This window comes from Babylonia areolata, chromosome 11 (assembly GCF_041734735.1).
Source record: "Babylonia areolata isolate BAREFJ2019XMU chromosome 11, ASM4173473v1, whole genome shotgun sequence".
NCBI lineage: Eukaryota > Metazoa > Mollusca > Gastropoda > Neogastropoda > Buccinidae > Babylonia > Babylonia areolata.
Window position 1 is genome coordinate 2,648,849 of NC_134886.1, and position 15,000 is coordinate 2,663,848.

At 43.1% G+C, this 15,000-nt stretch overlaps 1 protein-coding gene across 3 annotated transcripts in view; it reads right to left on the reverse strand.

Moving 5' to 3' along the window:
• The window catches only part of LOC143287458 (short transient receptor potential channel 7-like), a 108,226-nt gene that overhangs the window by 54,224 nt on the left and 39,002 nt on the right, over positions 1-15,000 (reverse strand). For 2 of the 3 annotated variants that reach the window (XM_076595460.1, XM_076595458.1), the window contains exon 2: positions 5,710-6,548. In XM_076595460.1, coding sequence (XP_076451575.1) covers positions 5,710-5,854 — 145 coding nt within the window. In that variant the 5' untranslated portion in view covers positions 5,855-6,548. Of the gene's footprint in view, positions 1-5,709; positions 6,549-14,650; positions 14,708-15,000 lie in introns of those variants that run through there. The other variant, XM_076595459.1, reaches the window with a different exon arrangement.

Below are 15,000 nucleotides of genomic sequence, written 5' to 3' on the forward strand. Positions count from 1 at the left end.
CAGCACACCTGGCTACAGCTTTACACAATACACCCGACTGCAGCTTTACACAGCACACCTGGCTACAGCTTTACACAGCACACCTGGCTACAGCTTTACACAATACAGCCGACTTTACACAGTTCACATGGCTACAACTTTACGCAGTACAACAGTACACCTGACTACAGCTTTACATAGTACACCTGGATACAGCTTTACACAGTACAACAGTACACCTGACTACAGCTTTACACAGTACACCTGACAGCAGCTTTACACAGCGCACCTGGCTACAGCTTTACACAATACACCCGACTACAGCTTTACACAGCACACCTGGCTACAGCTTTACACAATACACCCCACTACAGCTTTACATAGTACACCTGACTATATCTTTCACACGATATCACCTGACTACAGCTTTCACACAATACACCTGCCTATATCTTTCACACGATATCACCTGACTACAGCTTTTACACAATACACCTGACTATATCTTTCACACGATATCACCTGACTGCAGCTTTCACACAATACACCTGACTATATCTTTCACACGATATCACCTGACTGCAGCTTTCACACAATACACCTGACTGTATCTTTCACACGATATCACCTGACTACAGCTTTCACACAATACACCTGACTGTATCTTTCACACGATGTCACCTGACTACAGCTTTCACACAATACACCTGACTGTATCTTTCACACGTTATCACCTGACTACAGCTTTCACACAATACACCTGACTGTATCTTTCACACGATATCACCTGACTACAGCTTTCACACAATACACCTGACTGTATCTTTCACACGATATCACCTGACTACAGCTTTCACACAATACACCTGACTGTATCTTTCACAACGATATCACATGACTACAGCTTTTACACAATACACCTAACTTCGGTTGAGAATTTGCCGATCTCACAGATTAACAGATGTGCAGACCTGCTAGTGCCTGAACCCTCTTTGTGTGTATATGCATGCAAAAGATCAAATACGCAAGTTTAAATCCTGTTGTAACTGTTCTGTTGCTTATGGAAACAAGAACATACCCAGCATGCACACCCCCGAAAACGGAGTGTGGCTGGCAACATGACGGGTTGAATAAAGAAAACTGTCATACTCATAAAATGCTGCATGTCGGTATGAGTGTATGTGTGCATGACTGAAACAGGAAACGAATGATGAGCGCCCAATGGCAGCTGTCAGTGGACTCTAGCCAGGTAAGCAGCCTGTTGTGCAAATGACCTCGGGTTTGTAAAGCACTTAGAACTTAGTCTCCGACCGAGGATAGGCGCTAAATAAGTATGAATATCATATCATAATGTATTTACTTATTTGTTTATTTTGTCTACCCCCCTCGCCTTTGTCATTTTCTGACTGTCTGTAGCACGTGTCGGTTCGCACATTGGCTAATAGCCAAGGGACATTTGAAGTCTGAACTGTGTGTGTGTGTGTGTGTGTGTGTGTGTGTGTGTGTGAGAGAGAGAGAGAGAGAGAGAGAGAGAGAGAGAGAGAGAGAGAGAGAGAGAGAACAATGAACAATGAACAATGACAATGAATGAACAAATGTTTTATTGAGGGTAAACTGGATAAGCTGAAAGCTTCTTTACACCATGCCCTCACACACACACACACACACACACACACACACACACACACACACACACACGCACAAAAGATGAAAAAGGAAAAAAAAAAAAATCGGTACGGACACTGTAGGCAGTAATAAAAAACAACAACAACAACAAAAGTTAAACACGAAACATAAAAAATATCATGAGAGAGAGAGAGAGAGGGAGAGAGAGAGAGAGAGAGAGAGAGAGAGAGAGAGAGAGAGAGAGAGAGAGAGAGAGAGAGAGAGAGAGAGAGATGCAAACAGATGTATCCCACTCCCCACCCCAGCCCCTCTTTATGGAAAACAGCGACAGTCTGGAGTGAATTGGGAACGCAAACGAATAAATCATTACCTCCAACATGTTCAGCATGGCTGCTCTCAGCTGTTGTACACACAGCACTGCACTGCATCTGACACGACAGGTACCCCTTATACCTCACCCCCCCCCCCCTCTTTACCGCTTTGTCTCTGTCTCTGTCTGTCTGTCTGTCAGTCTCTCTCTCTCTCTCTCTCTCTCTGTCTGTCTCTCTCCTGTGTCAACGCAATGATACGATCTGACGTGCCTCTGACAACATCACGTTAATTGCACTTTTGGTGCGAAACAGGGTGATGTTTGTGGCTCGAATGTGTTTCCTTTTTCTGTCAATGACCTGACGTGTGAAGTGTCACATTGTGGAAGGCATGGTGCAAAGTTAATTAACAAGTTCTCTGGGAAGATTTATCATCCTGTTAGCTGATGACGATTATCGTCGTAATGTCTGAACCGGTAATTTGGTTAACAGTTGAACTGTTTACTTCTTCTTTACAGTCAAACGTTAAAGTGGAAAAAAAGGGAGTTGTACTTAGTACGAGTGCTTGTCTAATATCAAGAGAAATACGGGCATGAAATCAATATGTAATACCTGCTACCAATGTTTACAAATCCTTAGGTATATATTTCTTCACTCTCTGCTCGTAAATGTCTCACACGGAGAGCTAACACTGCGTTGGGCCTAATGTGTATGGTGAAAAAATTGTCAATGTCCAACAAGGAATCTCTAACTTTTATTTTTAAAACTATTTTCTCCACACATTCACCCTATTATACAGCATGGACCTGAAATACTGGGTCTAACTTCTGCTGCTGCCCTGTAATAAAGATCCCACAAATATGCTTTGAAGAAAGTAAAAGCCATGTTGCTGCAAATGTCTAATGAAGCTACACGGTGAAATAGTCAGCCATCCTTTTTTTTCTGACTTATGTGGTTAAAAGCATTCACTGCAGACTGAAAGATAACAAAGATGGAAGATCCGAGATTATTCTGTAAAGTGCATAGCTTGATACTAATATTTAGATAGGACCAGACACTACAGCCAAATTATAACCTTTTTCCTTTCCAACTTTATCCCATGTTTTGTTATCTGCCAGATGTATCACTATTTCTGGATCACAAAAAAATGTTATTCCAAAATTATGTCACCATCCATTGCTATGGAAACAAATCAAAATGGCGGCCAAACAACATATAAGATAAATGGAGTTTGTGGCCAACATTCTGCGTGGACACATTCCGTTTTGTGAGGACTTGATACACGATTATGTTATCGTCATTTTGTCGAGATCTTTTGTTTCTGAATTCTGTTTTTCAAGATTTAACAATATACGGGTGTGCGAGAGTGTCAAAATTCTCTGTGGCATAAACAATAATGGAACTGCAATAAATCAGAAATCAGAAAATATTTTTGAATGTTAATAATCAAACTAGTGATGACTCCCATTGAAGCCTTTAAAACCTGAAACTAACTGGTCACACACACACCCCTAGACACTTTCCTTCCCCATTGAAGCCTTTAAAACCTGAAACTTATTGGTCACACATACACCTGTAGACACTTTCCTCCCCATTGAAGCCTTTAAAACCTGAAACTAACTGGTCACACACACACCCCTAGACACTTTCCTTACCCATTGAAGCCTTTAAAACCTGAAACTTATTGGTCACACACACACACCCCTAGACATTTTCCTTCCCCATTGAAGCTCTTAAAACCTGAAACTTAAAGCGATCCATATTGATTAAAATATGGCTTCTGTATGTATGTTCATATGTGTGCTTCAGATGTTTGTATACCTGCTTGTTTGTTCGTTCTTTTCAACAAGTGATATTGGACGAAATGTACGTGCATGTGATTATGTGTGTGTGTGTGTGTGTGTGTGTGTGTGTGTGTGTGTGTGTGTGTGTGTGTGTGGCAACCGGGAGAGGTAAACAGTTAAAAACGATCGCTGCTTCTCAAACTGTTTGCCCAGTTAAATGCAGTACGGGTGGGGATTACCTCTGTGTGTGTGTGTTTGTCATCGACCCGCTCTATCGGCAGCTGTGCAATGTTTTGACACCTTGTTGTTTTAGTTAGAGCATGGCTTATTGAGTCTGTATGTCGGTAACCGAGTGACTAACTGTTTGTGCATATGTGTATGTTTGTATATATATATATATATATATATATATATATATATATATATGTGTGTGTGTGTGTGTGTGTGTGTGTGTGTGTGTGTGTGTGTGTGTGTGTGTGTGTGTGTGTGTGTGTGTGTGTGTGTGTGTGTGTGCGTGTGTTTTTTCTGTGTGTTTGTTTTTGTCTGTGTATGCGCGCGCGTGTGTGTTTGTGCGTGTGTGTATGTGTGTGCGTGCTTGTGTGTGTGTGTGTGTGTGTGTGTGTGTGTGTGTGTGTGTGTGTGTGTGTGTGTGTGTGTGTGTGTGTTTCTGTGTGTGTGTGTTTCTGTGTATGTTTGTGTGGGTTTTTTTCTGTGTGTGCGCGCGTGTGTGTATGTGTGTGTGTGTGTGTGTGTGTGTGTGTGTGTGTGTGTGTGTAGCGATCGTTGACTGCTTGATCATTCAGTGGTTGCTCTTAGTCTATAAATATCTATCACTGTCTGAAGTTGATTAAACAAAGTATAAAAGAAAGCACAACTTTATGATCTAGAAATATTTAGTACTGTCTGAAATTGTTCAAACAAGAACCAAAATGATCATTCGATATAGGGATTTGCTCATTCAGAGAAAAGAACAAATAAGAATTTTTTTTTCTAAAAGAGGGAAAGTGCATTCTTCTAATATCTGTTGTGTGTGTACTGAAATAACCCAACAACAACAACAACAACAACTGCTACTACTACAGTAACTATCACTGCTAGTACTACTACTGCTGCTGCTGTTATTACTACTACTACTTCTAGCAATGACCACCGAAAAGGAGTAGAAACGCAGAGGCCTGACTAGGCGCGTTGGGTTACGCTGCTGGTCAGGCATCTGCTTGGCAGATGTGGTGTAGCGTATATGGATTTGTCCGAACGCAGTGACGCCTCCTTGAGCTACTGAAACAGAAACGAGAAAAGGAACCACCATCACGAATTACAAAAGGTAAAAAAAAAAGAAAAAAAGAAACATGAACAATAACAACAATGGCAACATCAACAGTTACGACACTGAACACCACCATTGCCACGACGACAACGACCACCGACACCACCACTACCACCACTAATATAAACAATAACACCGCCACCCCCCACGCCTCTAAAGCAACAACGACAAAGAACAAAAAACAACAACAAAAAACAAAAAAACAAACAACAAAACACCACAAAGAACAACACAGAAGACGAACATTAAAAACAACTACTACAGCATTCATCATCACAACCATCATCAACAACAACAATAACAACAATAACACAAACATCACCACCACCATCACTTACCATCTCCACCACCACCTACATCTGCGACAACACACAACAAGAAAAACACCACTATCAGCAACAAAAATACCACCGCCGCCAACAACAACAACAACAACAAAACACTACCACCACTACCACCAACAATAACACCAAAACACTACCACCACCACCAACAACAACAAACAAAACACCGTCACCACCACCACCACCACCAACACCAAAACACCACCACCACCACCAACAACAAACAAAACACCAACACCACTGACAACAAACAAAACACCACCACCAACAACAACAATATAAAAATTAACCGCTACAACCACCATCACCACCAACAACCACAACCAGCACAGCACCCATACCTTTGACCACATCCAGGTTTCCTATCTCCGCGGCCTCCAGGAAGCGTCGTTCATCCTCACTGAGACCTGCCTGCAGCCTGTCCTGAAGCAGCTTGTGGCGCTGTCGGTCATGGAAGTAGGACGCCATCATCTGGTACATGGTCATCACTTACCGGGCCTTGGTGGGGTGGGTGAGGGGTGCAGGGAGGAAGGGAGGGGGTTCGGCTGTGTCAAAGGGTGGGAGGGGTGGGGGTATCCGCTTGTCAAGTTTTGTCTTGTTGGTGGTGGTGGTGATGATGGTGGTCGTTGTAGTAGTAGTGATGGCGGTGGTGCTATTGTTGATGGTGATTTCAATGGAACTCTGAATATTGTTCAGGCTCCTGAGAAACGTTTCGTTTTGTCTGCACGCCCTTTTATCTGAGGTCTTTAAGTCCCTTTCTCTGTATCCAATGGAAAAGAGCCGTATTGTCTTTTCAACTGACTTCAATGGATGGAAAGGATGCAGTGTTTTTTCGTCACTTCACCTGAATCCTCTCCTTTCACTTTCAAGGGACAAGTGCAGTCTGTATAGAGGAGAGGAAAAGGTTGTGTGCTTATAAACCGTTTACTACGGCTCCAAAGAAACGTTTCACACTCTCACTGTTGTTGCGTGGAAGCAGGTACGTATCTCGACAATGCTAGGGTCACACAATATACTCCAGGGTTCACTGCTCAAGGTTTACTGGCACATTGTGAATCAGTTTTGTTTTCTTTCATCACGAGTTGTGGATGACAACGTCACCTGGAACAGCCACGTGGTAATCAGTCATCCAACCATGAACTCCTCGGCGTCATCTCCTTCCTCTGTGAGACTCCAGCGCCTGTTGAAGACACAGTTATGTCAATGATTATGTGTGGTAATAGTTATGTAAATGATTATGTGTGACGATAGTTATGTAAATGATTATGTGTGATGATAGTTATGTAAATGATTATGTGTGATGAAAGCTCACGGCATTTTATGATTGGCACAATAGCAAGTATACATTTCACACGTTAGGCGCGCGAGTTTGGCATTCCAGCAGCGTCTGTAAATCGCCTTGTAATGAATAGACAACATACTAATGAGAAGAAAAAGAAGAAGGGATTTACAGTCGATGCACACAAACAAAAAACAAAACAACAACAACAACAAGAAAAATCAAACCATGTTCCTTTTTGCCCACCCGACCGAAAAAAAGGCCAGTCCAATGCTAAATATCCGTCAGTTGAAAACAACCCAAAACATCACTAAAGATCAACCAGAACAACATTAGAAAAACCAATTCATCAACATCCCCTTCAATCCACGTATCACTTCACCCATGCAATTCTGAGTTTACAGCCTGCATGCCATATTCACACGAAAAAAAAACCCCAAAAAAACCAACAACAACAACCAACAACACCAAATTGGACACATCCAGCAATAGTGTGAAAGCTGGTTTCCTGTCATCACGGTTTATGCTCATGTAGAAATGGGAAAACCGTTTCAATGAGACGAATTTTGACGGCAGAGCACTGCACTGGCGCGGGGATTAATGAATTAAATCAGGTTGAAAATACTGGAAAAAAATATAAGAATAAATAACACAGATCCACCCACGTAGGTAGTCCACCCCTAATTCGTTACAACTGCACGTATTTGACAGATTGTGTACAGTCATCCATCCTTATCAGGCATTTCTGGGTCAGTTCTATGACTCTACACATCGTGTGAAGTCACTCTGTCTATCCATGGGCGCTCTTCACCATTTAACTCACTCAGTACGGCCAGTCCTCTCTTCTCCTCTACACAGACCCCTCGGATGTCCAGTGGGTGTCTGAATGACCCAACCTTTAGATTCCGTCGTCAGAATTGTGGTATTCTTTGTCAACATTCACGTCTTCAGTATAAGAGCCTTCCGCTTGCAATATTTTGATGATGGTAATTGGGGTGAAACGCTGTTAACGTCGTCTCTTTCGCCGTTCGTATGGAGAGAGTTAACCTTCGCTGGCTGTCGTCAACGACCCATACCGCTGTCGCTTTTAACTACACACGGAAGCTCATGTGGGTCGTCCACGACCCATACCCCGAAAGCTTGTGTGGGTCGTGCACGACCCATACTTTGCAAAGAGACAGAAACCTGTATATTCCTCCAAAGCTTATAACAAAATATAGAAAAGGAAAACATATCGTAACAACTGATTACACACACATGCGCTCGCACACGCACACACACTCACACAAACACATACACTCAGAAGAAACACATGCTCACGCATTCACACACACGCACATACACACACACACTCACACACACGCACACACAACTGATCACACACACAAACGCATAACATCACATGCACATACATACAAACCCTACTTATACACACAGAGATAGATAGATAGATAGAGAGACAGTGAGAGAGACTGACACACACACACACACACACACACACACACACACACACACACACACACACACAGCGAGACAGAGAGAGAGAGAGAGAGAGAGAGAGAGAGAGATGACTCATAGCATCCTATACACGCACAATCAAAGACATTCAGTTACACAGGTACATGCTGTTCGAGAAAGGGATGGAAGGGGGATAGCTGAAGACAGGCGAAAGGGACGGGGCGGGGAGGGGGGGGCGTAGAGGGAGAGTAGTGGGGTAGTGAGGCTATTGAAAGTAAAACTTCTTTATTTTCCTTCACTAATTGAAAATTAAACCTTCTGAAATCACCATTAAAAGGGTATGGGTCGTGCATGACCCACACGAGCTTTCGAGGGGTGACCACATTTTTTCCCTCTTTAAAAAGCATGGGTCATACACGACCCACACAAGCGTCCGTGTGTAGTTAAAACGCCACCTTTAATTACTCATTAACTAATAAATGAATTTTTTTTTCAATTTTTGGCAAAAGTTGGCCTTTTAGGTGTAGGAAGCATTTCTGAAATTTCGTAGAAAAATATTAAGAATTGGCTGAGATATTTGCGCTTTTGGAACCCTTCTGGATCGTGTACGACCCACGATAGCCAGCGAAGGTTAAGAGCTGGATGTAAACTTTCTAACACGTATCAGCAAGCTTGCATGACATCAAAGCACACACATACGCACACACATAAATCGTTACCGCTCGATGTATTCAGCTATCAGTTTAGTCAAAACCTCTTACAATGTCTTACTTGGTGACTTTCAAGCAACTGTCTTCTGTTACTGGGCTTGGTCAAAACTTCATACAACTTGGTGACTGTGAAACAACGTCATACTTGGTGGTGGCTGAGAAACAACGTCATACTTGGTGTGACTGTGAAACAACGTCATACTTGGTGGCTGTGAAACAACGTCATACTTGGTGTGACTGTGAAACAACATCATACTTGGTGGCTGAGAAACAACGTCATACTTGGTGGTGACTGTGAAACAACATCATTCTTGGTGGCTGAGAAACGACGTCATACTTGGTGTGACTGTGAAACAACGTCATACTTGGTGGCTGAGAAACAACGTCATACTTGGTGTGACTGTGAAACAACGTCATACTTGGTGGCTGTGAAACAACGTCATACTTGGTGTGACTGTGAAACAACATCATTCTTGGTGGCTGTGAAACAAAGTCATACTTGGTGGTGATTGTGAAACAACGTCATACTTGGTGACCGTGAAACAGCGTCATTATTGGTGACTATGAAACAACGTCATTCGTGATGGTCAATGTGAAACAACGTCATACTTGGTGGCTGTGAAACAACGTCATTCTTGATGGTGAATGTGAAACAACGTCATATTTGGTGACGTGAAACAACGTCATTCGTGATGGTCAATGTGAAACAACGTCATACTTGGTGACGTGAAACAACGTCATTCGTGATGGTCAATGTGAAACAACGTCATACTTGGTGACGTGAAACAAAGTCACGCACGGTGACTGTGGAACAACGAGTGAGAAAGTAGTTCTTTGTTTCGGGACAATGAGTCCGCGGAACCAAGGAGAACACAGTTCGGGATTGTTCTGTGGTTAGTCATTCCAGCACACACACACACACACACACACACACACACACACACACACACACACACACACACACACACACACACACAAGTGCCACACGTCAGTGAGTTGATCCCTGTGCAAATTACAGTTAATGACTTTTGGTAGTAACGAACTGGGGTCCAACAAGCGTAACGGCGGGGGGAAGGGGGTGGAGGTGGAGGGAGGAGGAGGGGTGAGGGGTGATGGCGGGGCTGGGGGAGGAGGGGATTGGGGGTGGGCGGGGGAGGAGGGCTGGATGTGAATCACTCAACTCTTGATTCAATCTACTGCCACAACATGACTTGTGAAACATTCACGATATGTCCCTCCCCTCCCTCCCCATCACAGCTGATTTTAACAACCCTTTTGTTCGGTTTCTCTCAGTCACAGTCAACAATAAGTTATCAGGAATGGTAGTGTGCTTTCTGAACGACACTTGTTTGCTTTCATTGTTATCAGGAATGACAGTGTGCTTTCAGAACGACACTTGTTTGCTTTCATTGTTATCAGGAATGACAATGTGCTTTCTGAACGACACTTGTTTGCTTTCATTGTTATCAGGAATGGTAGTGTGCTTTGAGAACGACACTTGTTTGCTTTCATTGTTATCAGAAATGACAATGTGCTTTGAGAACGACACTTATTTGCTTTCATTGTTATCAGAAATGACAATGTGCTTTGAGAACGACACTTGTTTGTTTTCATTGTTATCAGGAATGACAGTGTGCTTTCTGAACGACACTTGTTTGCTTTCATTGTTATCAGAAATGACAATGTGCTTTGAGAACGACACTTGTTTGTTTTCATTGTTATCAGGAATGACAATGTGCTTTGAGAACGACACTTGTTTGCTTTTATTGTTATCAGGAATGACAGTGTGCTTTCTGAACGACACTTGTTTGCTTTCATTGTTATCAGGAATGGTAGTATGCTTTCTGAACGACACTTGTTTACTTTCATATTGTGCTTTCTGAATGACACTTGTTTACTTTCATTGTTATCAGGAATGACAGTGTGACTTCTGAACGACACTTGTTTGCTTTCATTGTTATCAGAAATGACAATGTGCTTTGAGAACGACACTTGTTTGTTTTCATTGTTATCAGGAATGACAATGTGCTTTGAGAACGACACTTATTTGCTTTCATTGTTATCAGGAATGACAATGTGCTTTGAGAACGACACTTGTTTGTTTTCATTGTTATCAGGAATGGTAGTGTGCTTTCTGAACAACACTTGTTTGCTTTCATTGTTATCAGGAATGACAATGTGCTTTGAGAACGACACTTGTTTGTTTTCATTGTTATCAGGAATGGTAGTGTGCTTTCTGAACAACACATGTTTGCTTTCATTGCTTTCAGAAATGGCAGACTGTGCTTTCTAACACTGAACACGAATGTTTTCCTTGCTATCAACACAGCATTTCAAGTCGACGGGTCCTCCGTGGTAGATTCGGTACGGCATTGGACCTATGACCCAGTGTTCACCAGTGATCAGGGTGCCAGGCTCCGTTTCGGCATGGTGCTGTGTCCGTGAGTAAGGCACTTTAGTCCGACTTTGATCACTCCACCCAGGTGTGAACGGGTACCTAATTGACATCGGTCAGTCTAGCGTAAAGAGAATATTGGGTCCGCCGCACAATGTCGAGCCAAAGATACAGTGGATACGAATTCTCCGCCTGGACGGCCGAAAAAAAGCTTATGGGACTCTTAACCTCTTGAGGGACTAGTAACCTTTATTCATAGTTACTGTGTACAGTTCCTTAGAACAAAGTTTAAGAAAATCGAACCATAAGATATATGTTTTATAATAGAGTCCATGAAAAAAAAAAAGGTTCAGTTAGGGTTTGAACCAAGTTGTATCGGTGAGTGTCTTCCACACAGTGACACGATGTCCCATCTCTTCACACCCGCCACACAGTGACACGATGACCCATCTCTTCACACTCGCCACACAGTGACACGATGACTCATCTCTTCACACCCGCCACACAGTGACATGATGTCCCATCTCTTCACACCCGCCACACATCGACACGATGACCCATCTCTTCACAGTCACCACACAGTGACACGATGTCCCATCTCTTCACAGCCACCACACAGTGACACGATGTCCCATCTCTTCACACCCACCACACAGTGACACGATGTCCCATCTCTTCACCACACAGTGACACGATGTCCCATCTCTTCACAGCCACTACACAGTGACACGATGTCCCATCTCTTCACCACACAGTGACACGATGTCCCATCTCTTCACAGCCACTACACAGTGACACGATGTCCCATCTCTTCACCACAGTGACACGATGTCCCATCTCTTCACCACACAGTGACACGATGTCCCATCTCTTCACCACACAGTGACACGATGTCCCATCTCTTCACCACACAGTGACACGATGTCCCATCTCTTCACAGCCACTACACAGTGACACGATGTCCCATCTCTTCACACCCACCACACAGTGACACGATGTCCCATCTCTTCACAGTCACCACACAGTGACACGATGTCCCATCTCTTCACCACACAGTGACACGATGTCCCATCTCTTCACCACACAGTGACACGATGTCCCATCTCTTCACCACAGTGACACGATGTCCCATCTCTTCACCACACAGTGACACGATGTCCCATCTCTTCACAGCCACCACACAGTGACACGATGTCCCATCTCTTCACCACACAGTGACACGATGTCCCATCTCTTCACAGTCACCACACAGTGACACGATGTCCCATCTCTTCACCACACAGTGACACGATGTCCCATCTCTTCACAGTTATCACACAGTGACATGATGTCCCATCTCTTCACAGTTATCACACAGTGACATGATGTCCCATCTCTTCACAGTTATCACACAGTGACACGATGTCCCATCTCTTCACAGTTATCACACAGTGACATGATGTCCCATCTCTTCACAGTTACCACACAGTGACACGATGTCCCATCTCTTCACAGCCACCACACAGTGACACGATGTCCCATCTCTTCACCACACAGTGACACGATGTCCCATCTCTTCACCACACAGTGACACGATGTCCCATCTCTTCACCACACAGTGACACGATGTCCCATCTCTTCACCACACAGTGACACGATGTCCCATCTCTTCACACCCACCACACAGTGACACGATGTCCCATCTCTTCACCACACAGTGACACGATGTCCCATCTCTTCACCACACAGTGACACGATGTCCCATCTCTTCACACCCACCACACAGTGACACGATGTCCCATCTCTTCACACCCACCACACAGTGACACGATGTCCCATCTCTTCACAGTCACCACACAGTGACACGATGTCCCATCTCTTCACAGCCACCACACAGTGACACGATGTCCCATCTCTTCACCACACAGTGACACGATGTCCCATCTCTTCACACCCACCACAGTACATCACGTCAGACACAGAGTACAGCCAATTGATGGGGGTTTCGGGATGATCAAACAAAACATCTTTAAAACTGACAAATGAGAAAGTCTGTGAAACACGCAACCGTAAATAAATTAATAAATGATAAATGAATAAGTAAATGATAAAACAATGAAATAAATAAATAAATAAATAAATAGATTAAAATTAACAGATTGATAGGCAGTGGGTTGTGAAATAAGACTTACTTTGATATAAAAATCGAAAGTCAAAATTGTTTGGTCTCAGGTACTTTTAAATGGAATGTGATTTGTAGACATGACAGTGGGGATAAAGGTAAAAGCAGAGAGACGTTACGAGCAGGCTATTGTTCAGCGGGAAAGAAAATGAAGATCCATCTTAAAAACTAAAAGTTGAAATAGAGCACAGGATGTCAAGCGCAATGACTAAGGTATTCTCCGCAAAATTCTTCCGATGATGTACAATAAGAATTCAACTTTTCTTCTGTAATATCCGTCTGATATTGTACAAAAACAAACTTTCAGCACGCGCCCAATAAGATTTTCAAAAGTGAAGTTAGAGAAAGCTGAAATCGACACAAAATACCCAGCTCTGTCAAAACCCAAATTTTACGACATACTTTTTTTTAAATTCAAAAGCAAGATTTTAAAACGTTTAAACATATATGGAATGAACTATTTAGTCACAATGTTGTTGTTTTTTTCAGATCTACGAGCACACACACACACACACACACACACACACACACGCACACACAAAAAAACAACAACAAAAACATCATCAACAACAACAACAAAACAAACAAAAAACTCTTAACACTCTCAGATTTACGAACCAAAAATGGCATCACAGATAACCACACACTAATTTCCCCTCATCACTGATAACCACACACTAATTTCCCCTCATCACTGATAACCACACACTAATTTCCCCCTCATCACTGATAACCACACACTAATTTCCCCTCATCACTGATAGCCACACACTAATTTCCCCTCATCACAGATAACCACACACTAATTTCCCCCTCATCACTGATAACCACACACTAATTTCCCCCTCATCACTGATAACCACACACTAATTTCCCCCTCATCACTGATAACCACACACTAATTCCCCCTCATCACTGATAACCACACACTAATTTCCCCCTCATCACAGATAACCACACACTAATTTCCCCCTCATCACAGATAACCACACACTAATTTCCCCCTCAGATAGAAGAACAAACGAAACACTCTTTATGCTTCAGTGAAAACAAACACACAAACACGCACACACACACACGAAACACTCTCATTGCTCCAGTGGCTATGGAAAAAAAACAACCCAAAACCACAAAACAAATCACCAACACAACAGTCCAACATTCCAACCGGTCTTCACGCTGACAAAAAAACCCAAAAAAACCAAAACAAAACAAAATCCAGCAAAGTTATTAAAAAGAAAAAAAAAAGAAGATATACTCTTAGCAAATACCGACTCACGATGCAAACGAATATGTCGTAAACAGGTGTGAGCATCATCATTTCCTTGAATGAAGGCTGCAAGTGAAAAAAGGAGAGTGTATTGATGCACAGGCTGCGCGAACCCAGCACGTGACATACGATCGATGATTTCACAACCTGTGAGCTGGGCGCCCCTCTTCCCCCCACCCCACCCCTCGATCATCACTACCGGTCTGTCATAGTCCACTAGAGAGAGAGACAGATATAGAGAGGCTGACAGAGACCGAGAGAGAGAGAGAGACACACACACACACACACACAGAGACTGACAGAGAGAGAAGGGGGAGAGGGGAAAGAGAGGGAGAGAGAGATGGGGGGAGTTGGGGAGA